Source organism: Psammomys obesus, unplaced genomic scaffold, assembly GCF_907164565.1.
Source record: "Psammomys obesus unplaced genomic scaffold, mPsaObe1.curated_primary_1811, whole genome shotgun sequence".
Lineage (NCBI taxonomy): Eukaryota > Metazoa > Chordata > Mammalia > Rodentia > Muridae > Psammomys > Psammomys obesus.
This window is the reverse complement of record NW_026596095.1, coordinates 29,217,166-29,241,043: the sequence shown is the minus strand read 5'-3', so window position 1 is coordinate 29,241,043 and position 23,878 is coordinate 29,217,166. Positions and strand designations below refer to the sequence as shown.

At 40.2% G+C, this 23,878-nt stretch overlaps 1 protein-coding gene across 1 annotated transcript in view; it reads left to right on the top strand.

The window, feature by feature from the left end:
- The window catches only part of Pdlim5 (PDZ and LIM domain 5), a 181,561-nt gene extending 161,647 nt beyond the window's left edge, over positions 1-19,914 (top strand). Inside the window, exons 10-13 of the mRNA XM_055628218.1 lie at positions 9,386-9,566; positions 12,006-12,126; positions 14,731-14,846; positions 16,810-19,914. Of these exons, the coding sequence (XP_055484193.1) occupies positions 9,386-9,566; positions 12,006-12,126; positions 14,731-14,846; positions 16,810-16,899 (508 nt within the window). The 3' untranslated portion in view covers positions 16,900-19,914. The remainder of the gene's footprint in view (positions 1-9,385; positions 9,567-12,005; positions 12,127-14,730; positions 14,847-16,809) is intronic.
- Positions 19,915-23,878: the final 3,964 nt, after the last annotated feature.

Sequence of the window (23,878 nt, the reverse complement as noted above, 5' to 3'; positions counted from 1 at the left end):
GCCCAGCCTAGTTCAGACTTTTAAAACATGCACATAAAAAAAAAAAAAACAACCAAGTATTATTTATAGAAACTAAATAGATTTTTAATAGTTAGTTTCCATGTAAATTGTGATTATATCTTCTTCATAAGAATATGGCTGCCTAAACACTATTTGAACAATGACAACACCAACAGACATGCTAACATGGAGGGGGGAAATTTTACAAGACCTCATTCTAGACAAAGAATTATAGCCGACTAATGATTGCTGAAAGAGGAAGAATTAGTCTTCAGGGATGAGGCTCTAATTATTATCCAATGCCAAGTGGTAAGCTCTGATATCATGTACATATAAGCAACACTAAATGGACTCAGCATGTTGACTTTCTCCCTCTGTATGTATGTTTGTGTGTGTGTGTGTGTGTGTGTGTGTGTGTGTGTGTGTGTGTGTGTAAAACAATAAAAAAGAGGTCATTAATTTGAGAGAAAGCAAGAGGGGACAGGACACAGGAGGAGTTAAAGGGAGGAAAGGGAAGGAGTACATGATGGAATTATATTTTAATTAATTATCTGTAAAAAGAATTATTTAGTAGTCATTGTGGTGGTAATTGTGATTCCTAAGAGAAGATTCCAGCATAATAGAGGTCTCTGAAGTCTAGTGCAGTGTAAATTGAGCAGAAGGCATTGAGTAAGTGTTTAATGAACCAAGGCAGGACTCAGTTGAGTCAACGTGGTTTTGATTGGTTTGTTATTTTTCTACAAGTACTTCTGTAGGGTTCCTATTTTACAGAAATAATCCAACATAAAACCTAACATAGCACTGCTTTATTCTAGTTAGTAAAATACTGCTTTTAATTCTACCTGTACTTAGTTGTTAAATTTTTAGATTCAGTATTAATGAATATAAACACTGACATATACCGTGGTTTCTGTAAATTATCTTACTGTGGTTACCCATACTGGTGCTAATGTATTCTAAATTTTAACATCCTTTGTGGAAACAGAATCAGTACTTTGGGTGCTATTGTAAGCTGTTGTTCAACAAGTTAGAGTGTCAAAGCATATCAGTTGCTAATTAATGTATGATTATCAACTTTGGTAGTTTCCTATAATCACAACCCTTAGTTCCTCTTTTTAAAGTGGAGAAAATAGGAAGCTCAAAGCAGAAGCAGCAGGAACCATTTCTTCTTGACTTAGTTCCTGATTTAATGGTAGACTGAGATGCTTCAATGTACCTACTTTCTGCTTTGTTGAGCTGAGGAGGTGAATGGCTGTCACTAACTGTCCCCTCATCTGTTGAATTTTACTTGTTCTTTTTGATCCAGTTTTGTTATCATCGAAGCATTAAAGCATTGTTTACTAAGGAAGTTAACGGGAATGGGAATTAGCTCATGTCAAGGCCGTGTAGCAGTAGTTAACACAGCGCGTTCGTCTGGTGCTCAGGTGCCACGGCAGCTTTGCACACCCTGCCGTGGGCTCAGAGCCCTGGCCAAAGCATAAATCCAGCTCTTGCCCTCCGTGTCGCTGTTGCTTACCAAAGCAAGAAGGTGTTAGATCAGATGACATTTTCTGGGACACCTGTTTTTAAACAAGTTGCAGTTGCAGGCAGGCTACTTTCAACAGAATATAATACCCTGGCCAACTGAGAGGTATAAAGTTGAGTTTATGTCGCTAGCTTTCCATTAGTCATTTTTGAGAAGAGGTGGTCGTTCTCAGGGCATGTAAAAGATATGATGTTAGCAACTGAAGTCATTGTCTTCATAGGACATACTTACCCACACTCCACTGATGATTTCATTTTGTTTAGATATTTAAATTTTTGTGTTTATTTGAACCTTGAGAAGTTCAGGAATGTTATCCTTAACTTATATTTTGAAGGCATTACTTTGACTAGTTACAAATGCAGAAGGTACTTTTCCTGAAGCCTCGGTTTGTGATAGAACATTTTGCATCCAAGCAGCGTAGACCTAACATTTCTTCATCTTTCATGCTTGTGAATGCATTGACTGTTTAAGTACAAACGTAATAGGACATGCACAGAAGGTGACTAGTGTAGCTCAGACCAGGCTCTGTTTCCTAGTGGAGCAACGGGCGTAGGAAGGACTCAGCTTCCTTCCTAAACGTAACATTTTGTCTCATTAAACTCATTTGCCATTTGTTGCACAGAATTTACTGAACTGTTCGTGTTTAGCATCTTAACATCTTTTTGAAAGAAGAAGAAATTTGTGATGCTTGGATTTCTTCCTAGGTATAGAATGTTTGAATGGTAGTCATTTTTGTATCATTCCTTTTTTGCCTATAGCATACCAGAACCACTTTCAAGCAATTTGATGTTTATTTCACTGAGAAAAGGAATTTTTGTATTACCGAGATGTTTTGCTTGGTAATTTTCAAGCATTTTCGTAAGGAGAGCATGTCCTGGGTTACCCCAAGAAGAAGTATGCAGAGCTTTTTGCCGACTGCACGATCCATCTCAGCATCTGAACTCCTTTCAACTTCTTTATTTATAGGTCTTTTTTTATTGTCCCTTCTGGTTCAGGTTTTATTTGAAAATAAAAGGTTTCCTGGCTTAATGTATCAGCTGCTGAATTTAAGAAAACAACTAAAAACATTGGCCAAGATTTATAGGCAAGATGTAAACCAAGATTTTACTGTTCACTATCGAGGAAAAAAAAATGAGAACAGAAGAGTCTAACATATATTTGCAATACAATGTCACCATTAAGATCCTATTTAGATGTTAGTATTTAGTGGATTCTTAAATATTCCAAATTGTTCAAAGTATTTTACCTGAACATTGTTCCCACCTCAAGATTACATTTGCTATTGATACTATGTATCCCAGGTGAGGAGGGAGACTGAAGCACAGACAACTCACACATTTCTGAGAACTGCTTTCACTGTAAATAATAGTACCCAAGTTTTAGTCCAGTTCTAACTCCATTTTTTTTTATGTCTATAGTATGGGAGAATGCTTACAATTATCAAATGACAAAAAAAGTATAGAACTGTAAAGTAAAAAAAAAATCTAACAAAGTTAAGCAAGATAATAATAAAGCCAGCTGTTTTTTTAAATATGATTGACATTGGGATTTATTGGTATTACTTTAGTGTGTCTTCAGAGTAACTTCATGCAGTGTATCCTTAGGAAGACTTTAGATGATGAAACTGGCACGTAGGTTGATATGACAAACACTGGGTTAGTGAGGTCATAGTGCCAGGACTAGAATCCAGATCTATATGGTTATGAAGTGCGTCCCTTAATTAATTCATTAAATGTTTACTTAACTACTTTTCTTTCTCTGAAAACATAATAGTACATAGCACTTGTAGTCAGGTCTCTTTTCCAAAAGACCAAAATGGAACATTCCCAAAGTTAACAGTTACAATTCCTTAATCCACTGACTCAGGGTGATGCTTGGTTTCTCCTGTACAACACCCTGAACTTCCTGAATTATCACATATGTAGGTTATGAATAGATAACCAGTCTGCCGTATGCCTGGCCCTGTTGAGTCAGGAGAAAACTGGCTTCAGCAGACTTGGCCGTGCATTTTGTTCACACACTGACACGTAGGGATAAAGAAGAAAGGAGTAGACAGCCTACAGGCTGAGCAGGGAGACGTTCTTAGCCACCCTGCGAAAATGACTTTGTGTAGTGTACGTGTATTCCTAAGTTCAAGAGTAGTAACCCTGTTCGCAGTTGCTCAGACCTCATGTGACCTGTCAGCAGATCTGTTTGGTTCTCAGAAATATGTCCAGCCACTGTTCCTCCTGCAGTCCTAATCCAAGCCAGCGTCATTTTTTCACCTGAGATAAGTTAATTTCTAAGTAATCTTTCAGCTGTGCCCTTGCCCTGTAGATGTCTTTCCCCAACACAGTGGCTCTATCCATTGTTTTCCCAGTTCAGAACTACTTTATTCATTATCGAGTAAATGAAATAGGCAAAACTATTGTGCTTACTCAACAATAGTAATTATAGGTAATAGACAAGTTGAATTAAACAAATGGTGCTCACTTTGTTCTACAGAGCATATAAATGACTTGGTTTCAGAGCTACTGAGCTGCCTTGCACAGTGTCTGTGCCGTTTTACATTCCGAGCAGGGTGTGTCAAGAGTGTCTACACATCCCCTTCAGCACTTGTTCAAACACATCTTGTCAGTCTCTGGCTTAGCATTGTGTAGAAGTGAGAACCTTTACAATGTATTCTCTGAAGGCTCTGCTTAATTGGCTCTGCTCCATCCCATTTCGTTATTTCTCTCGCTGTGAGATGAAATGGACATTAACAGCGGTTGTCACTGGAGAAAAAAGAAGTGCATCTTATAACTGTAAGACACTCGATCCACGAAAATGGTAGAGCAATTACATAAATATATTCAGCCATCAGCACCATCTAGGCTTTGGAAGATTCAAGCATTGTAGTTTGTTACCTACATGATCTTGGGAAAGTTGGAAGATTCTCATGTTTTCTTCCTCTGTGTGATGATGTTAATTTCTGTTACTGAGGCTGTTCTGGGATTAAATAACAAGGGAAGAAAGCAGTAAGCATTGATATTTAGGCTATCCCCTGCTAGGTTGTGCCCCCTTGTCTGAGTTTTATTGCTATGAAGAGACACCACGACCATGGCAACTCTTACAAAGGCAAACGTTTAGTTGGGGCGGGCTTGCAGTTTCAGAAGTTTATTATCATCATGGCAGGAAGCATGGCAGCGTGCAGGCACACATGGTGCTGGAGCAGCCAAGAGCTACACACCTTGATGTGAGGGTAGCAAGAAGACTTTGACACACTGGGCAGGGCTTGAGCACGAGGAGACCTCAAAGCCCATCCCTACACTGACACACTTCCATCAACAAGGCCACACCTACTCCAACATATCCACACCTCCTAATAGGGTCATTCCCCATGGGCCAAGCATTCAAACACGTGAGTCTGTGGGGGCCAGACCTATTCAAACCACCACATCCCTTGAAGAAAGCAGTTTCTTTCCTCTTTCTGTCTCTAGGTTTTTCTTTTTCTCTGAACTCAGTTTCTTTCCTTCTTTTTTTTTGGGGGGGGGTGGGGAGATAAGCAGAATTAAAAAGCTGTGTGCCTTAGTCTGCCATTTCAGCCAATCAGATGCCTCAACTCTCTCTTCCTTTGTCATTCAACTTGTGTTTAGTAAGGGCTGGAGGTGGAGCACTGTGAAAGGAGACAAATATTTAATTCCACCTTCCAGTTCTCCAGGCTTGTTATTCCAGTTCACAGGTAGAAACCCGATCCCATCTGGAGCAGGAACTTCTTCAGTGTTAATCTGTTGTTACTGGACTTGTTAAAAGTCTTGCTGACACACAGAAGAAAGTGCTTCCTTCTTCATCAGAGGCTTGCTGGTTAATCTAGACAAGCTCAGGGACACTGGTGGGAAGTGCTCTTTTCACTGCCGCAGGGAGGATCCAGTTAGTTAGGTGGGCATTTAGAGAGGAAAGACTGCTGCTTTAGAGAGGAAAGACCTCTGACAAGAGCAAGACTCATTTCCTCATGTTCTTTACTGTCCAGGATTTCTTTTACTGTTCATGTTTGAGAAAAAAAAAAAAAAGGAAAGGAAACAATGAAACATTTTAAAGTTGTTCTCTTAAAAGACTAGACTCTACTTTTAATTATTAATGATAAGCTTTGTGTCAAAAAGAGTTTTTATGGTTTTTTAAGAAAACATGCAATTTGGTGCTGAAGAGATGGCTCAGTGGATAAAGTACTTGCCACAAAGCATGAAGACCTGAGTAGAGATGCCCAGAACTGTGAAAAAGCTCAGGATCCCCAGAACAAACCAGCCAGACCAAGTAGAACTGGCATGTTCAGAATTCAGCAAGAGACCCTGCCTCAATAAATAATGTGTAGAGTGACCAAAGACACCTACTGTCAGCTTTGTGCTTGTTACAGTGCATTCATGCGTATATGTAAGTGTGCATATACCACACAGAGCTGTATCAAAACATGAGAACACAAATGTGTGCATATGTACAAGTGTGCATATGTCACACAGAGCTGTATCAAAACACATGAGAACACACATTCACAAGCACATAAAAAAAGAAAACATGAAATGTTAGCCTTCCGAATTACAGAGGGAGCACAGGAGTGAAGAGCATGGGTAAGGCATTCAGAGTGAAGTTAGTGTTGAGGCGTGGCCCATAGAATTGCCTGTAATCAGGTGACCCATTTGGGTTTTGTTTTGTTTTATTATTTTTTGTTTTGGCTTGGTTTGATTTTGCAGTCTACTGCTCAACGTGATAAAAGTAGAATGATTACTCAGGGGAGTCTAACCTCTGTTTGCTGCAGAAATCTGGTAGCAATATTTTTAAGGAGTCCATGTGAGCTTGGCCCAGTGTGCTGCTCACCATCACCTTGCTTGCTTCCAGAAGAGCAAGGATGCATGTCATGAGGCTTCTTATAGCAGTTGTTACTACTTGCTGATGTACCACACCAAACATTACTCAGAGGAGGAATGATTTTCTGAGGGCTGGGTCTGGCCCAGTGCTGTGTTTGGTAGACACCAATTCTCCTGTGGTCTGATTTGATCTGAAAATCTAGGAAATGAAGAGTATGTTCCTTACCCAGCTATTAGATGTCTGCCATTTTCCTCCCCGCCCCCGGCCCCCAGAGGAACCTCCTGAGCTCTTTGGCATTTTTAGATGTGCTCCAGGGGCTTTTCGTTTTTAGTTCAAGCCCATATCAGTATTTATACTTGAGGAGAATGCGGAGTCTGAGACTGAACTGACTTTTGAAAACTGAGTAACCAATAGGGTGCTGACCTCAAGGCCATTCAGCTTGTGATGAGCTGAAGATGTTTCCTAATGAAAATCTCAGCCTAGCAGTGTATGAGCCGAAGAGAAACAAGAGTATTCAGCTTAGCACTGTAAAAACACTTGAATATGTTTTAGTGGCCTTACAGAGTGTGACATAAACCCCAGAATCCTACTGTGCTCTACATTGTAGTCACAGTAAGTGTATCCTGTGAGTTTCTTTGACCCATACATCCAGATACGAAGCTAGTTGGGAAAGCTTAGAGCACTTAGAAAACTTTATTCAGCTTTGTGAATGTAACTTTTTTATTTATCTTTTGGTAAAATACTTGCCAAATATATACTGAGAAAAATCAATGAAATAACTTGTAGACTGAGTCTGTTTATAAAGCAGTTATAAGTGGAGGGATAGCTTATTGGAGGTAATATATTTATTTACAAGAGGTGAACACAGCCGTTTCTTCTCTTTTAGAATGTTACCGGATGCCTTCCTTGTTGGTCGTTGCAAAGCTAAGCTTGAAGTTCTACCCTGATTGCCCTTAAGCTTTAATAATAATAACATACTACTTGCCTCAGATATAGAAGTCACATGCATGCAACAGCATCAGATTCTTAATAAACAGATTTAAAAAGTAAAACTACAAAACTTTCTTTGTGTCACAGGAAAAAAAAAGTTTAATTTGCATCAAGGCTTTCTGCTCCCCAGCTCTTGCAGAATTGAGAGCGGAATCTGAATAAATGCTAGTGTTTTTGCTAAGAAGCTTAGTATGTGGGTTTGGATATGGTAGCACCAGACTATTGGTCATAGGGAGCAATTGCCAAGTGGAGAAAATGGAGATAGTTTATTCTTTCCATGTGGGGTGTGTGCGTGTGTGTGTGTTTTGTAAAGGCACAAGAATGTGTAAGTGCATATACCCATGTGTGGGTATTCAGAGCCTAGAGAAAGATACGGGATGTGCTGTGCCATTCTCTGCCTTATTGCCCTTGGACAAGGCCTCTCGTTGAACCAGAAGCCCAGAAGCTCACCTTTCCAACAGGCCCTGACGCTCTCAGGTTCCCATTTCCAGCCCCAGATGTGGCGTCACAGACACGTGCAGCCATGCCTGTGAGATAGCTATTAAATAGCAGATTAATGTCACGGGTTAGGAACTGCTCTGTATTATGCGCATTGCCATTACATCCTGTTAATACTTGATATAGAAGTCCAGTGCTACATGATGGCTAACAAGTGCCTGTTGTTGTTTTGTGATGCTGGTTCACAGTAGTGAGACTGAAGGCAGAGTCACAGCTGGCTAGAGTAATATGCTGTGAAGTAGACCGTCAGCCCCTAGCTTTGGCTCAGTCGGTAGTTGTTTGATGTTTGCCACATCTTTTGAATACTCTTTGGCCTTGCCACTCCATCTGTTGAGCTGAGTTTATAATTGCCCTGGTCTATCTCACAAAATATATCGTGTGAACAAATTAGATAAGTGTAAAAGTGCCTTGGAGGTAGAGCCACTCCATGAATAAAAATTAGTATGATGGAGCTACCAAAAGTGTGTTTCAGAAGCTTGTCTGCTTTGTCTCCAAAAGCTTCTAACTAGATAAGGCTTCATAATGGGTCCTGTTAAGTGAACCAAGCGTGCCTTATCATTTCATGACTATAGATTTAGAGAAAAGATCTCTATACAAACATTTGTTACCTTGACACAAATATGCATTAAAATCAGTTGTAGCTGGGCATGGAGTGGTTCCTATCTATAATCCTAAGCAGTTGGTAGGCTGAGGCAGGAGGATCATGAATTTGAAGCTGCCTGGGGCTACCTATTCAGTTTCAGGCCAGCTTAGGATACAAAATAAGATCTTGTCCTTCCCCAACCCCCCAAACCTGTCCTGTTTAGAGAAGAGGAAGGAGGAATTGGCAAACATTGGGTATAAAACTTCAATTACGCAAGCTGAATGATTTCTGGAGATTACTGTAGAAGATCATGCCTATGTTTCAGAGCACTGTCATGCACAGTTAAATACATTTTGAGTGTAGATCTCATGTTAAATGTTGTCAATGCTATGAAATTTAAGTTAGTCATATTTGAATTAAATAAAACCCTAGTGACTAGTTTCAAACAACTGATAACTGAATACAGTTTGTGTGGTTAGTATGCAAGGTGAATTTGAAGCAGTTGAGAGCTAAGTCTGTGCATCACATGTAGGGAAGAAGCGCTGGCTCTTCTGAGGAAATCATTATTATTTTTAAGGACCTAACATTGCCAGATTGAGATGGTTTTTCAGCTTCTGTCCTATCTTAAGGCATGTGTTGTTCTGGTTGCTTCTTCTCTATCACCGTTAGCGTTTTCCTTTTCCGTCATTATGATGTGGACAGAATGACTCACTGCAACTCAGACATACCCTGAGTCCCAGCACATGGGAAAGGGCATCCTCAGAAGGAACCGGAGCCACCAAGTGCTGTCATTCCTCTTCCCCTCTCTCTTCACACAAATGCAGTCTGTTGCAAGGTGACAGAGCCATCGTGCTCGGTCCTAAAAAGGAAATCAAGCAGACAGTTAACTAGGTGTATGTGAAAAGAGGCTGTCCCATGCCAACCCAGAAGCTGTCATCTTTGAGTCAAATTGCTCTCTTTCCTTTTGCCAGGGGACCTTTCCTTGTGGCTCTGGGGAAATCTTGGCATCCAGAAGAATTTAACTGTGCTCACTGCAAAAATACGATGGCCTACATTGGGTTTGTTGAGGAGAAGGGAGCTCTGTACTGCGAGCTATGCTATGAGAAGTTCTTTGCTCCTGAGTGTGGCCGGTGCCAGAGGAAGATCCTTGGAGTGAGTGTTTGAAACTACTTCTTTATTTTTAGTGCCTCTTAAAGCCATGTAGATTTTGTAATAAACCTTCTCATTATTTTTACTTTTTATTTTCTTCTTGCTTTATCAGCCCTCTCTGCTTTCCTCACTAGTATTTATTATAAAACAAAATAACTAAATAGACCTCTAAAGAAGTATATCAGACTCATGGGGTTAATTGTCTCTGGTGTTGTCTTACTGAGTGCCAGCTTGTCTGGTGAAAGGCTAGCCTCTATGGGAAAAATATTTTACTGTGGGTGTGCTACCTCAGCAAGACCTTGTTTGCTCAGGAATGAAGAGGTCGCCCAGGACCACACACACGAGCTCTCAGAACCGACACCTTTGCTGGTTTAAATTAAATTCTGTAGCTTTTGTAAGTTCAGCTTTCTCTACTTATTAGAGTTCAAGCACAGGACACTGATCTCATGAAATATACAAAATATGTAAAATGTGAAGCTTACAATATTTTTATTTTAATGAATATAATGTTTAAAAATGTGACTTCAGTTATAGAACTGTACATGTGATAGGAAAAGCATTTCCAGGTGCAAGTAATAAATAATGATGAATAAATGTACATCCTGTCACGTAACATCCAAATTTTCAATGACATCATAAAAGTCAGGCATCTACTGTAGATGACCAGTAGTGGAAATTTTATTTTAGAAACCAATATACTTGGCTTTAACATAAAAAGGTTGGAATGGCTTTGCTGAATTCTACCTACTATTCTTAATATGAAACTACAATAAAGAAAAAAACTCTAGAAAAATGTGATTTACTGAAGACATGTTTAAGTAGGTCTGAAACTTTAAAAATAGTTTCAGTTATGTCACCTGACAAATTCTATGCTATAATTCTATGCTGGTAATAAAGGAGTATAATGGCTAGCCTGTCCCTTCATAAATGCTGACAGATAATCAGTAAACTTAATGTCAAGTTGTCATTTTAGTAAATGAACACATTCTGTGGCTCATAGAATACTTAATTAATAAAAGTCAATAATAATAAAAAGCCATAAAACCAGGAAAAGAAAGAATTCCTCTGTTATTAAGTATTCTTCAGAAATTACTTTTTAATTGCTGAACCTCTTCTCAATCTTAGAAAACTAACAATTCTTAGAAAACTTACAACTCCAAACCTCTTTTTTAAATTTTTTTTTAAATTTATTCACTTTATATCCTGATTGTAGCCCCCTCCCTCATCTCTCCAGGTTCTATCCTTCCTTCCTCTTCCCCCCATCTTTCTCCACTATTCCATAAGAAAAGGGGAGCCCTCCTTCACTACCATCTGATCCTAGCCTATCAAGTCTCATTAGGACTGCCTAGATCCTCTTCCTCTGTGACCTGGCAAGGTCGCCCCGACATGGGGGAAGTGATCAAAGAGTGGGCAACTGAGTCTGTTTCAGAAATAATCCCTACTTTCATTACTAGGGGACCCACATGGAGACTGAGCTGCTTATGGTCTACATCTGAGCAAGGGGTTTAGGTCCTATCTATGTATGGTATTTGGTTTCTGCATCTGTCTCTGCAGGCCCACATTCAGAAGGGCAAATAAAATAGACACCCAAAGCAGTTGAAGAGAGGGAACAGGATGGGAGCCTACCATAGATGTCCTCTGAAAGACTCCACCCAGCAGGAGATCTATGCAGATGCTGAGGCTCACAGCAGAGCACAGGGAGTCTTATGGAAGGGGGTGGGTAGAAGAACCTGGGTGGTGTGGGAGGGGGAACTGGACAGGAGCTCCACAAGGAGACTGACAAAGCCAACAAATCTGGGCCCAGAGGTGCCTGCAGATACTGATGCAACCCCAGACCTCTTAATGATTAAGATCTTTTCCAAATCCTGGAGTATTTCACCAGAAGGCCATGAAGGACTGGGTTCCTTGCGTTTGTAGTACACACACTTCTCTCAATGGAGTAAGTGTATAGTACAGTTACAGCTGATCCAGAAAGCTAAACACTCAGTGACCTGATTGGATTGTTCTGATTACATTATTGCTTCCATAATGCACTGGAGTTTAGGTTTGTTTTAGTTTTTAAATGCTTCCCCCTCTTTCATGACATTTTCAAGATAATGCCATGAAATTTTTTTTTGAGTTAATGCGTCCTGACACCCTTTGAAAGAAAGCAGAATGTGCTACAGCAAGCACTTGTGGAATACTTCCCTATTCACTGTGTGTGTAAAGGCTGGTGATGATGGTTATTCTTAGGTGTATGGGTTTGTATTTATGAGAAGCAGACATATTGCAATAGCTTCCAGGGATGTCTGATTCTGCCACTGAGCATCTCTGGTTTCTTTGAGGAAAAGTTCAAGACAGAGACACGTGCATATGTCTATTTTGAGTTAGCTTGGTGCACCAGTGAGAGTAGGTATTGGTGTGTTTATTGTCTTTTTAAGTCTGTCTGACTTTCCATAACAGGAAGTCATCAATGCGCTGAAACAAACCTGGCACGTGTCCTGTTTTGTGTGTGTGGCCTGTGGAAAACCCATCCGTAATAATGTTTTCCACTTGGAAGATGGAGAACCGTACTGTGAGACAGGTGAGATAATAAGGCATTGGCGCCTTAGTTAAGAATGCAGCTGAACATTTGTTCAGCTATAAAGTTAAGAGAAAAGCTAGGAAACAAGGTTTCCTACTTGTTTTAGAAGTATTAAGTATTATTCCAAATAAATAGCAAAATAATAATAACTGTTTGACTTCGTCAAGACAAGCATTTCCAACTTCATTATGAAATTAAGGTCAGCATTACTTAGTAGGAAAAATACTATGTTCAGATCTCCAATCATCTATAGATATGAATTCCACCCAAAATGTAGCTTAAAACCACATATGGTAGTAATGACCCCCAAGTGGACATAAGTACAAGAAATGGTCAACATTCGAATGTTACTGCTTTGTTTTTTAAAGCCACAACCTTGAAAATAAATGTAAAATCCTTTGCCACCTTTACTGAATAGAAGAATAATCCTGGCTTAGATTGCTCCCTGGAAAAGTTGTTTTCAGTCATTTAGATTCTGTGCACCTACCTACTCCATTTGTTTTGTTACCTGAACACCTAACATTTCCTTTTCTTCTGCCACATCTGAAAGTGAACTTTCTTACCATTTATTCTTTCTTACCATTTATTCAGATATTGCTTTGACAAAGCATATTTCAAAATATGAAGCATGCTTTCCTATATTCTGCCTCTATTCACTACCACAAACTATTCCCACTATTGACTTTTAATCTTACTTTAGATTGAAATGCAAAGCGTGGTCCTAGAAAGAAGGGACTTTTGCACAATGGTAAAGTTCCAGAAGCCATCAGCTTTTGTCTGAGGCTGGTTCTGTATCACTCAACGGTTTGCTCACATGGCACTGTGGTTCTCACCTCCCCTTAGCCCCTTAGTCAGGGAGGGTTTGGCTCTCTTCCAGATTGTCCACCAGGAAGCCCCAGAACCTCCAATAAAACACCGCATGGGTTGTTAGCAGTAAAGTTGGCTATAAACTGCTTACCGTCCTCAGAATACTGCATGTTTTGCAGCTACTTATTTTTTTTTTCTGAAGAGGGACTTAGTTTTTGTTCAGTTGATTGGCTGGATTGTGACTTTAGCAGCTTTGTAAGACATCCTGACTAAGTGTACCAAAACATGTTTTAAGAAGCCCTAACAAAAAACTAATGCACTGCCTGCAGAGGGGGAATCATGATCTTGTTTTTATTCTTCTTCCTTAACCTTCAACCAGTTTATTTTTATTTTTTTATTTTATTTTATTTTTTTTATTAATTACACTTTACTCACTTCGAATCCCCCCTCCCCCATGGTTCCCTCCCTCCTCCCATCCCAATCTCTCCCTTCCTCCACCTCTGCCTGCATGCCCCTCCCCAAGTCCACTGATAGGGGAGGACTTCTCTTCCTTCCTTCAACCAGTTCTTATTTCAGTGTTCCCATCTCAGTAGATGGCTGCACTGTCCACTGTCCAGACACTCAGGATTCCTCTCTGTTCTTTCAAACCCAGTCTAACAAGTAATTCTTGGCGACTCCACATGCAATGGATATTGGATAATCCTCTCCATCCATCTCCAGTGTCACTACCTTGCTCTTCTTAACAAAAGAAACTGTGGCTGGTTTTGTTGGCATAGTACAGCTAGGAACTCAGTCACAGTCCTTGTTGGTGTATTTTTTTTAATCTGTTTTATTGTTATTTTGGGTTCTTAGACCTACTACCCTTCCAACTCTTATTCCACCCTAATCCCTTCCAACCTCCCAATGCTAGGTAGAAGAAAAAGAAGGTTAGATGGAAAAGGGGACATAGACCTTTATAGGCGACTTCCTGCTGGTTTTGGACATAGAGTTTTTTTGAGGCAAGTCCAGTCTTCATCAGAATACCCAACAGTCCAGCAATCCAGCAATCCAGCAATAGCAGACACAACAGTAATCACAGCAGCAGCAGCAGCTACTGCTTCTGCCACCTCAGGCCTTCTTTGGGTTCTCCCATTTATACCCTCTTCAGAGTTTCCAGAATCAAACTATCTGTAGTTGGCAAAGATCATACCCTTACTGGTGCATGAGGCAAATCATAATCACCTGATGTGAAGCAGCCTCTTATCCCATACCTAGGATTAAAACAAAAACATATTCCCAAAATGTCACTGGGTTCTTTAAGAAACTAAAATTCTCACTACAAGTCCTCATTTGTGAAAGTGTTCTGAAACCTGAATGCTAACCAGTAAGATTTGCCGAATTTGTTATAAGTTTATATTAACTAGGCTCATTGTTGCAAATGATTGAAAGTCTTCTTGCAGTTCCTTGAAACATGCAAGTGTAACAAAAACTATTCAAAACAGTGATCTCTATTCATGCATCTGGGCATTTAAAAAGAGAGACATGTAACACAGAAAACATTAAAAAAAAAAAACAAAACCCTGTTTCATAACTAGGTTTCCAATGCTGAACATAGTATCAAGCTAGATATTGGACCATCTGCAGAGACTGCCTGGTCTCCCATCTAATCCAGTGAGGAAATTCCAACCAAGGTGCCCCAGTCCCCCTCAGTCTTAACCTTTGCATCTCATTTAACTTCCGTTTTACCACTGTTCTCTGTGACTGTCATTCCAAAGCTTCACCATGTTTCAATGGTGTCTCTCTCCTTGCCTGATGCAGATTATTACGCCCTTTTTGGAACAATATGTCGCGGATGCGAATTTCCCATAGAGGCTGGTGACATGTTCCTGGAAGCTCTGGGCTCCACCTGGCATGACACCTGCTTTGTGTGCTCTGTAAGTAAACTGTGCTGTGCTGGTCAGAGATCAGTGCTTAGTGGAAGTAACAGCACTTTGCTGTTTCCGTTCCTCAAAACTAACAAACAGTGGGTTTTGGTGTCCTTAAATGTTGGGTTTGAAATTATTTAGAATATAAGAAGATCTTACCCTTCAATGCAGTCTTGTTTCTCAGGAGAATATATTTTTTCCTTTTTTAGAAGTATGAGTTCTTAAATTCTTTTATTAAACAGTTTTTTTTTGATACATTAGGTAATTCTTAAATAGAAAACCACTTATAAAAAACTGGAGAGCCAGCAAAATGGCTCAGTTTTCTTCCTAACTGATAGATTATGGATTTTCTTTTCTTTTTGAAACTATGAACATGCAAAAAATACTTACCTATCTCGCTTGCTACTTTAATACCTTTGGGTTTGATTTTATTTATTTGTATGTGTATGTATGTGTGTTTGTCTGCATGTATATGTTCATGTATTTATGTCCTTGGTGGGGACTGAAGGGCAACCTCAAGTGTCACCCTCAGGACACTGGCTACCTCCTATGAGACAGCGTGTCTCATGGCCTAGAACCTAGCAATTGGAGACCCTCAGGACCCTCCTCTTCGCCTCTCCGGGCTTGGGATTATAGACCTACATGTGCCACCATGCCCTGCATTTGTTCATGGTTCCTGGGGGTCAAACTCAATGTTTTATTGACTGAGCTGGCCTCAACAGCTCTTTGTAGAGACCTGCTCTCACTGTGTACTCCTGGCTCACTTGGAACTTACTATGTAGGTGAGACTGGCCTTGAACTCATAGAGATCCTCCTGCCTCTGCCTCCTGAGTTCAGGAACTAAAAGTATGCATCACTGTACCTAGTGTTCTGATTTGTATTTTTAGTGATTAAGATAGATCAAAGGATTAACATTAACCTAAGATAAGTTTTATGATTTAGAAAGCTCATATTCAGTACAGACGCTTCATTCCAATATTTGATTTCTGTTACTGCTGTTAGATTTAATCATATCTGATGGTTTTTTATTCCCATTGTGTAAAAGTATTAGATTTAGATAATGTGAAATCAAATGATTTCTCCAAATATTACCTTTGAGCACATTCTTGTTCTTATTTCATTCATCTTTTAGACTTCATACAGTTTATTAAAAAGAAGCTTTTACATATTTACCTTCTCAGGAAGATCTTCTCTTGAGCATTGTCATTTCCAAGACAGCAGAAACATCATGAAGGCAAAAGCGTGGGTGGCTGACCACAAAACTTACCAGGCAGATACCGCCCACGACATTCACTATAGAGTCAAGTTAAATGAGTTCTTTCATGAATAGATAGTTTTATTCGGGAAGTAAATTAAAAAGTCGGTGCTGCAGAGATGCCTTGCTGTTCTTGCAGAGGGCCCAAGTTTGGTTCCCAGTACTCATATCAGGGAGCTTACAAGCAGGCCTGCATTCATGCACATGCTCAGACACATGCGCTTGATAAAAGATAAAGCAAACTTGAAGTAGTAATAACCTATGGCCAGTGTGCTACAGGGCAGACAGACAGTTGGGTTTGGTTATGCTTGGCAAAGGAGTTGACCTGTGTTTCTTTTTGAATGCTTTAATTCTATGAGGAAACAGATTCAAAAGACTGATTAGAATTTGTATATGATGTTTTGATGTATTAACATTTTCATTAGGAGTAAGTGCTTTCCTCTTGGTAAGGAAGAAAAATCATCAATGATTTAAATAAATCAGACTGTGTTCCAGAAAAAAAAAATCACTCTTTGCTTTTCAAAGATGACATGGAATGTTGCAGTACTCGAGAAGTGTCACGGTGTCTCACACAACTGTGCTGTCACTCATTGGGGAACAGCAGGCACTTTCTGTTGGGAGGTTGGATTTAAGTGATGATATTCTTTTAAGTATTGCTTCTTTTTTTTTCTTTTTCCTCTTTCTCTCTCTCTCTCTCTTTCTCTCTCTCTTTCGCAGGTGTGTTGTGAAAGTTTGGAAGGGCAGACGTTTTTCTCCAAGAAGGACAAGCCACTTTGCAAAAAACATGCTCATTCTGTGAATTTTTGAAAATCAACAGTTCCAGGAAAGAGAAGAAATTTGAAGAAAAGGAGGAAAATTAAAATTACCATTTAATTTTTAGTTTTAATATTTATATGGCATTCTAAAATAATAGTATCCCTGAAGGGATAAACTCCAACATTAAAACCCAAGTCTGTGAGAAAACACTTGGCTTCAGAAAGCCCAGATAGTTTGGCATTTATTATGACTTGCCTGTATTTTCTGCCCATGAAATGGCCTTTATAAAAATCAATTTCCTGGCTATTAAGTTTATCTTAGAATAAATTAGCAAAGGATTACATTTTAGAATTAAAAATTCTTGCCTCTATGCTGAAGTACACTTTCTTTCATTGTCAGGTAGCTATGAGAATCCACAGAAGGCAATAAAAGTGCCTTAAACTTTATTAATAAGAATAAATTGTTTAATAACCTATTTTTATCTTTAGAATAGTAAGTATGGGTTTAAATACATTTTATGAGTAGGAGGTATCTTTTTTTTCTTTTTAGTATGTGCACATGCTTTGGTCTTATCATTGGTCTTTTCAGTAAGAAGGTCCAGGAGAGTTTTTGATCCAAGTGTGTCATGCCTGTAAGAGATTTTGTGACCTCCTATGTTCTCCTACAGGCTGCCATGTTGTTTAAGGCTGCAGATGCTGGCCCCTCTTCAGATGGGGCAGTTTGTCTGCATTGTGTGTGGCCTAGCACCTGGCCTACACTGCCATCTTTCATTCCGAGATGAAGATAGTTTAATAGTGTTAGATGCTAATAGTTTTTACTCTCTTTTTAGAAGAGAGTAGGTAAAAGATAAAGGAATAGAAATTGGAGGAATGAAGCAATTGTACCTGGAAAGTATAAAGAACCACTTCCCCCTTACAGATAATGGACTGATTAATTTTTACAGTTGTGTCTCTGACTGAAGATTTGAAAAATCCTTACCCAGTAATTTTTTTTTTTGGGAGGGGGGGGTTGGGGATTATGATAAGATCCAAGTCTGTGTTGTTACTGTGTCTTTTGCTTATTTGGAGTTGTTCTGGGATTTTGTTTGTTTGGTTTTTGTTTGGGATTCTTTTCTGAGTTAGGCAACTTTTACTCTCTGGTGGTTGGTAGTACGGGGGAACCATGATGTATCACTTACATCGCCCTGCCATCTGTTCTCCGTGATTGGGCAGAGCATTGTGCAGGCACCACTTGTAGTCAGGAGAATGACCGTGAGACCACTGTGCAGTGTGGCTCACTGCCCAGGGAGAAAACACATTATGAGATTTATTATTTTTCTCTTTGTTTCTACAGTGAATGAAAGCCCAGGATCCTGCTGGGGTATAGGTTGAATCTGTTGGGGACAAGGTGTTTTCAAAATCCAGACAGAATTCCTAGGTTCTTGCTGTCCCTCTCCTTACCCCATCACTCAAGTGTACCTGTTCACCCATTGTGTGTGTGTTGGAGAGGAGGTCTTAAACTACAGTATTTGTTTAACCTCCCCAAGAACTTTCAAGGCATCTGTCCTGAAAGCTGCTAATCTATGGTCTAGTAAATTTATATTAAATGCAGATAATAGTGAATGGGGAGGGGGAATAAATGAACAGCAGGGGTGACACCAAACCTTTGCAAACCAAAAGCTTCTCCAGTAGCAGCCCAGACTACCTCCTCATCTGTGCCAGTAGGGAGGCTGGGAGTGTCATCTCTGGACCTTCGTGCCTTAGGTCTCGTTGCTGCTGCAGTGACCAATAGCAGACTTGATGGCTCATGTGCATTATCTCAGATCTCAATGTCAGGCTTTGGCTTTATACTGCAAAATAAATTGGTGATTTTGTTTTGATGTGATAGTTTTGTTTTGTCTTTTAGATGATGTGCCAAGGTAACATTTGAGAACATTTGCATATTTGACAACATTTGCCTATTCAAAAAATTTTCTTTGACTTGGATTCCTTATAAAGTTATCTTTCTTTAATGAAATCATTTTTATTTAGCCTTTAATGCTTTGTGTTATTTGTGGAGCATAATGCTGCATATTATAACACTATTTCTCTAAATTTAATTTCTAAAAGACTGTTGTGGCTTCCTGATTTGGCATTGTGTCTTTATTCTTTTCCTGTTTTATGGCAAGTTTTGTATCCATTCCTAAAGCAGTGACTCCTGGGAGATGAGTTCTGATCCTAACGGGAAGAGTCTGCCTGCAGTGAGGACTGGCATGCTTCATTTACCAGCATGGATCTCTTAAGCCTGGCACAGCACTTTGCTCTGCTGGCGACCTCCCTGGGTATTCATTATAAGTCTTCTATGTCAGTAGCATTCTTTATTACGTTTTCACTGAAGAACATTGAGTTTTCCTCATGCTAGATGTATATTTTGAAGGCTCCAAATGGAAACCATAGTGCATGACTCTTAATGTTCCTCATTCGATTTCTCATTCTCAAGACTTTGATGGGCCCAGATTAATACTGCTGCTCTAATTGTTTGGGCTAACTGTTGCCTGCTGAGATAACAATCTCTGCCTGTATTCCTGGTGACTCCATGTTTCCCGTTGGTGTGGTGGCCTTCCCCATGTAAAACTAAAGCCTAATTGTTTGACCATAGTATGAAAACAAAAGTAATCATTTATCCTTTGAATACTGATATAAAACTATGTTTAAAATTATCTACAACAAAATGTACTCTTTTCCAGGAACTTTAGGTTAGAAGAACTTCCATAGAAAAGCAATTGCTGCAGTGTGAATCTGTGTGGCATTAAATTTTTGGCATTTGCAGTTCAATCATCTCCATTGGAGTGGAGGAAAACGTATGAGATAGTCTTAACACAAATATACCCTCATTTCATTCTGTCCTTCACCTCCAAATGTCTAAGGTGTTGGAATTAGATGCTTTCTGTGTATGCTGTCTTTTGTGTCTTTGCATTTTTAAGTTTTTGTATACCTGGTCTTTTGCTTTTTGATGTTTTCTAATTAAAAACAAATCACATGAGAATTGTAATCGGTATAGTGATACTTTAATGAGCACATACTCAATAAACAACAGCAATGACGGCAACACACATGCCTGGTTTTTCTCTCTGGGTGGTACGTACTTTCACTTAAGAGAACTGGGGAAAAGTCACGTTCCATCCTCACATGACTGGAGAAGGCGTAACAACCACTGAAGAGTCTCTGCCTCGGTACTAGCCAAACCAATGCCCTAGACATTTGAAAATGTTACACTCACTCTGTTATACACCTTTTGTACTTTGCATGTACAAAGTATATAAGACATGTATATAAGTTAGGAAAGCTGAAATCATTGACTGGAATGATGTCATAGATCACAACCAGAGAAGGAAGTCCCTGATCTTCACATCTGGCATTAGCCAGGGTGCATCCCATGCACCCCTCAGCTCACTGATTAGCTGGTGCAGCACTCGATAGGCCCCTTCAGGTCTTCCTCTTTTGTTTTATCAGCTTAAGGGAACTCCCCCCCCCCCCCGCCTTTATAAATTTAGAGGATGTCTCTGTTTCAGGCTACATGTGGGGAATGGGAGAGAAACTCAAGTCTATTTTGCTCACAGTATATTAAACTCCAGAAGCCCAACTTTTAAGGGCATCGAGTCTGCCTCTGACGTTTTAATAGCTGCTGTTTGGTTTCTGTCAGTCACGTCATTGCACATTAAAATGCACCGACAGAATAAGAGATCTGTCATTCCTTCGTTAAGAAACAGTAATCCAGTCCGAGATTTATAGGCTTAGGTCTCAACTGTGTGCTCACAATAAACCCGCCTCAGTGCACAGACCAGAGCACCCTCCCCACCAGTCAGTGTTTTCTGCTCACTTGTCCCCAACATAAGACTATCAAAGGTTTTCCAGCTGAACCACATATAAAACCTTTCTGCCAGCAAAAGCTTAATGTAGGTTGGCAGTTTCCCTTCTTGAGTACTCTCAGACAAGATCTTGGTTCTATCAGAAACACATCGGCGCTGATGTATTATTAGCAGGCCTGGTGTTAATTAGGGAGAATTACCAGAAATAGTTTGCCTTGTGGAAATTTATTACAGAATCACACTTGACTGATGGCAGAATAGGAGTTGCTGAGAGAGAGCAGCTCCCACTCATAACCACTAATTAATAGGGTGCCAAAATTCCGCAGAGAAGGTTTCATCCCAAGTGTGGGAGCCTCGCAGGGAAAATGGTTCCTGTGCAGTACTTAAAATTTAACAGAGGAAAGGAACCGGACACATGGCTACCTAACAGAATGGCAGGCTGTGGGGGCCATTGGGCTGAATGAGTGAGAGGGCTTAACTCCATAAGTGCCGAGCCTCAGAGCCGCCTGTGAGTATGAAAAGGTTATACACGCCCAGATCTCGCTATATAGCCCAGGCTGGCTTGACACTTGAAATTCTCCTTCCCCAGTCTCTGTAGTCCTGTAATTCCATGCTTCTACCATAATGCCATACTCGTGCATATTATTGTTTTTAATGTGGCAAGTGTCTGCTTCCCAAGCCTTGTTTTATTAAGGGAATTCGGTGATCACCATGTTGCCTGTGATATGTTATTGAATTCTTATTCTTGATTCCATGATTTAGAGGCTGTCTGTAAAGGTAGCAGGCTCATACAGTGCTTAATTAGAAAGGTGTGGCTACTGCCCTTGACCGTGTCGGAGGAGGGGGAGGTACATCTATGATTGGCATAGTGGCAGAGCACTGGGGGGAGCCCTCCTAAATTACAGCTTGCCAAGAAAGCGATTTTTTTCCCTGTCTGTAACTGCATGTAATCACACACAATAAAGCTTGGAGCTGTTGTTTAGTGTAGAAGAATAAAACATTTCCATGTCAGAAAACCACTGATTACTGACCTCAGGGAGAAAAAAAATAAAACAATTTAGAATTCGCAGAGGGTCTAATTTTTCAATTTCTCAGTTATGCTAAATGCAGTTCCTAAGGAAAATAGCTCGTGTGCCAGGCCTGGAGATTGATTGACACAGTCTCTCTGGGGGCCATGTTTCAAAAGACAGTTTCAAAACCTCTGCGTCCAAAGTGTTCTAGTTGGATTCCAAGTTAGATTTTCACTTTTGCATTCTAAACTGTTGTATTTGTTCCCTCGTTCAAATATAACTTGGATTTTTCTTCTCTCACCGCTCCCTCCCCCACTCTTTGTCTTTGCTTGTCTCCACAAGCTGGTGCCCTTGTAATTGACTCAACAGTCTTGTTTCAGGTATTGACATCAGTTCTGATACCTTCCTGTGCGCCTTGTGCTTCTGACTAGTGAGTCACTAAAAACCTAACTTTTCTCTAAGTCAGAGGAAAGGCGGTTGGCGCTTCAGTGACATCATAGCCTATTAGTTTTGCATAAATAAAGGTTTTCTTTTGTGAGACCCTATGTTGACGCCTTTTTGACTCTGGAAGCTTTGTCCCTGTTTGCTTGACAGTGCTTTCAATGTCCATCGAGAATGAAGTAGAGAGCAGAAAACCTGGAACTTCACTATGTTAAATTGATTGTTTCATCACCTGACACCTGCCATTCATTCTGCTCTGTTAAACTATTATGCTACTGTGTAAAACTTTTTGTTTGTTTGTTTTGTTTTGTTTCTTTTGTGTATGTGAGTGTTTTGAAACAGAGTTTCTCTATGTAGCTTTAGCTGTCCTGGACTCCCCTTTTAGACCAGGCTGGCCTCAAACTCACAAAGAGCTGCCCACCACTGCCTCCCCAAGTGCTTGGATTACAGGCATGCACCATCACACCTGGCCCTGTATAAAGCTTTTTATGGTACCATTTTAAATTTTTTGAATAAAAATAAAATAAAATAAAATAATTAGGCTGGCAGGTTCAGAGGCAGATTATTCCTGAGAAAGGATTCTAACCCGGGCACATCCATCATAGCCAGGTTAGTCCTGATCTCTCAGACTTCAATACTTTTTGATAAAGCCACCACAGATTTTAATAGTATAAATTAAAGCGAGAGGCAGAGTGTTTTGCTTGTTTGTGTTATGTTAGTTTGCATCCAACCAGAACAGAAATCACATAGTAATTTAATAGAAGTTAAGGAATTTGGCTTAAGGAATTGTTAAGCAGATGCAAGATAGCGAAGTAATGATGAAAATACATAGAAAAGTCTAGACTATAAAGGATGGTAGAGGTCAGTAAGTGCTTGGCACAAAAACTAGGCACCCAGGTAAAAAAGCCCAGTATGGGGACACACACCTGTAACTAACATTGAGGAAAAAGACAAATTCTGGGGCTTGCTGGTGAGACAGATAGCCTGGCGTCATCTGTGGGTTCCAGGCCCGTGGGAGAGCCTGATTCAAATCATTGACCCAGGAATGTAATCGACATACAAAACACAAATAGATAAAGAGTGTGTAGGTTGAGGCTGAGGACGGGCAGCCTGAGAAGGAGGTCTGTCGCTGTGGTGAGCGTTTCACCTTGTTGGAGACAGTGGTTTCAGTCCACAGTGACAGAAATGTTCTCTAGGTTACTGAGAACATTATTATAGAACTCAACCTTATTTCCCAGCACAAAGCTGTTGGTGGCTGCTTAAGGAGACGGCTGCTACTTCGGGCACAGGCAGGCCTGGAAGAGAGAGCAGTATGGCCAGAGACCACCACAGGGTGTGACCACGTCGTGAAAGGCCCGCACTCTGGACTCAAGGTGGAACAGTGCACCGTTAGGTGACCGTGCCCACATGCAGCACAGGGGATCAGACAGGAAAGCAAAATGCAACATCCCAACCGGAAGAGCCGCTCCTTGCTGCTGCAGCGTGCTTCTTAGCATGGCAACGCTTAGCACTGACTGCAACGAAAGAAAACTGCTGGAGGCTACAGATGGGCCTCCAGCCCAATAGCCTAGCAAACACTGAAAGGAAAGTTTGGAACTGGACATCAGTTACTGACACTGGATTCAAAGGAAAACCAGTTTCTCCACTAAACTGACTTCTGTAAGATGGAACATTGTGCATCGTGCGGAATTACTCAGCCATGCAAGCTGAGGCTGGGGCTCATTCAAGCTCTTACCTAGCATATCAAAGGCCA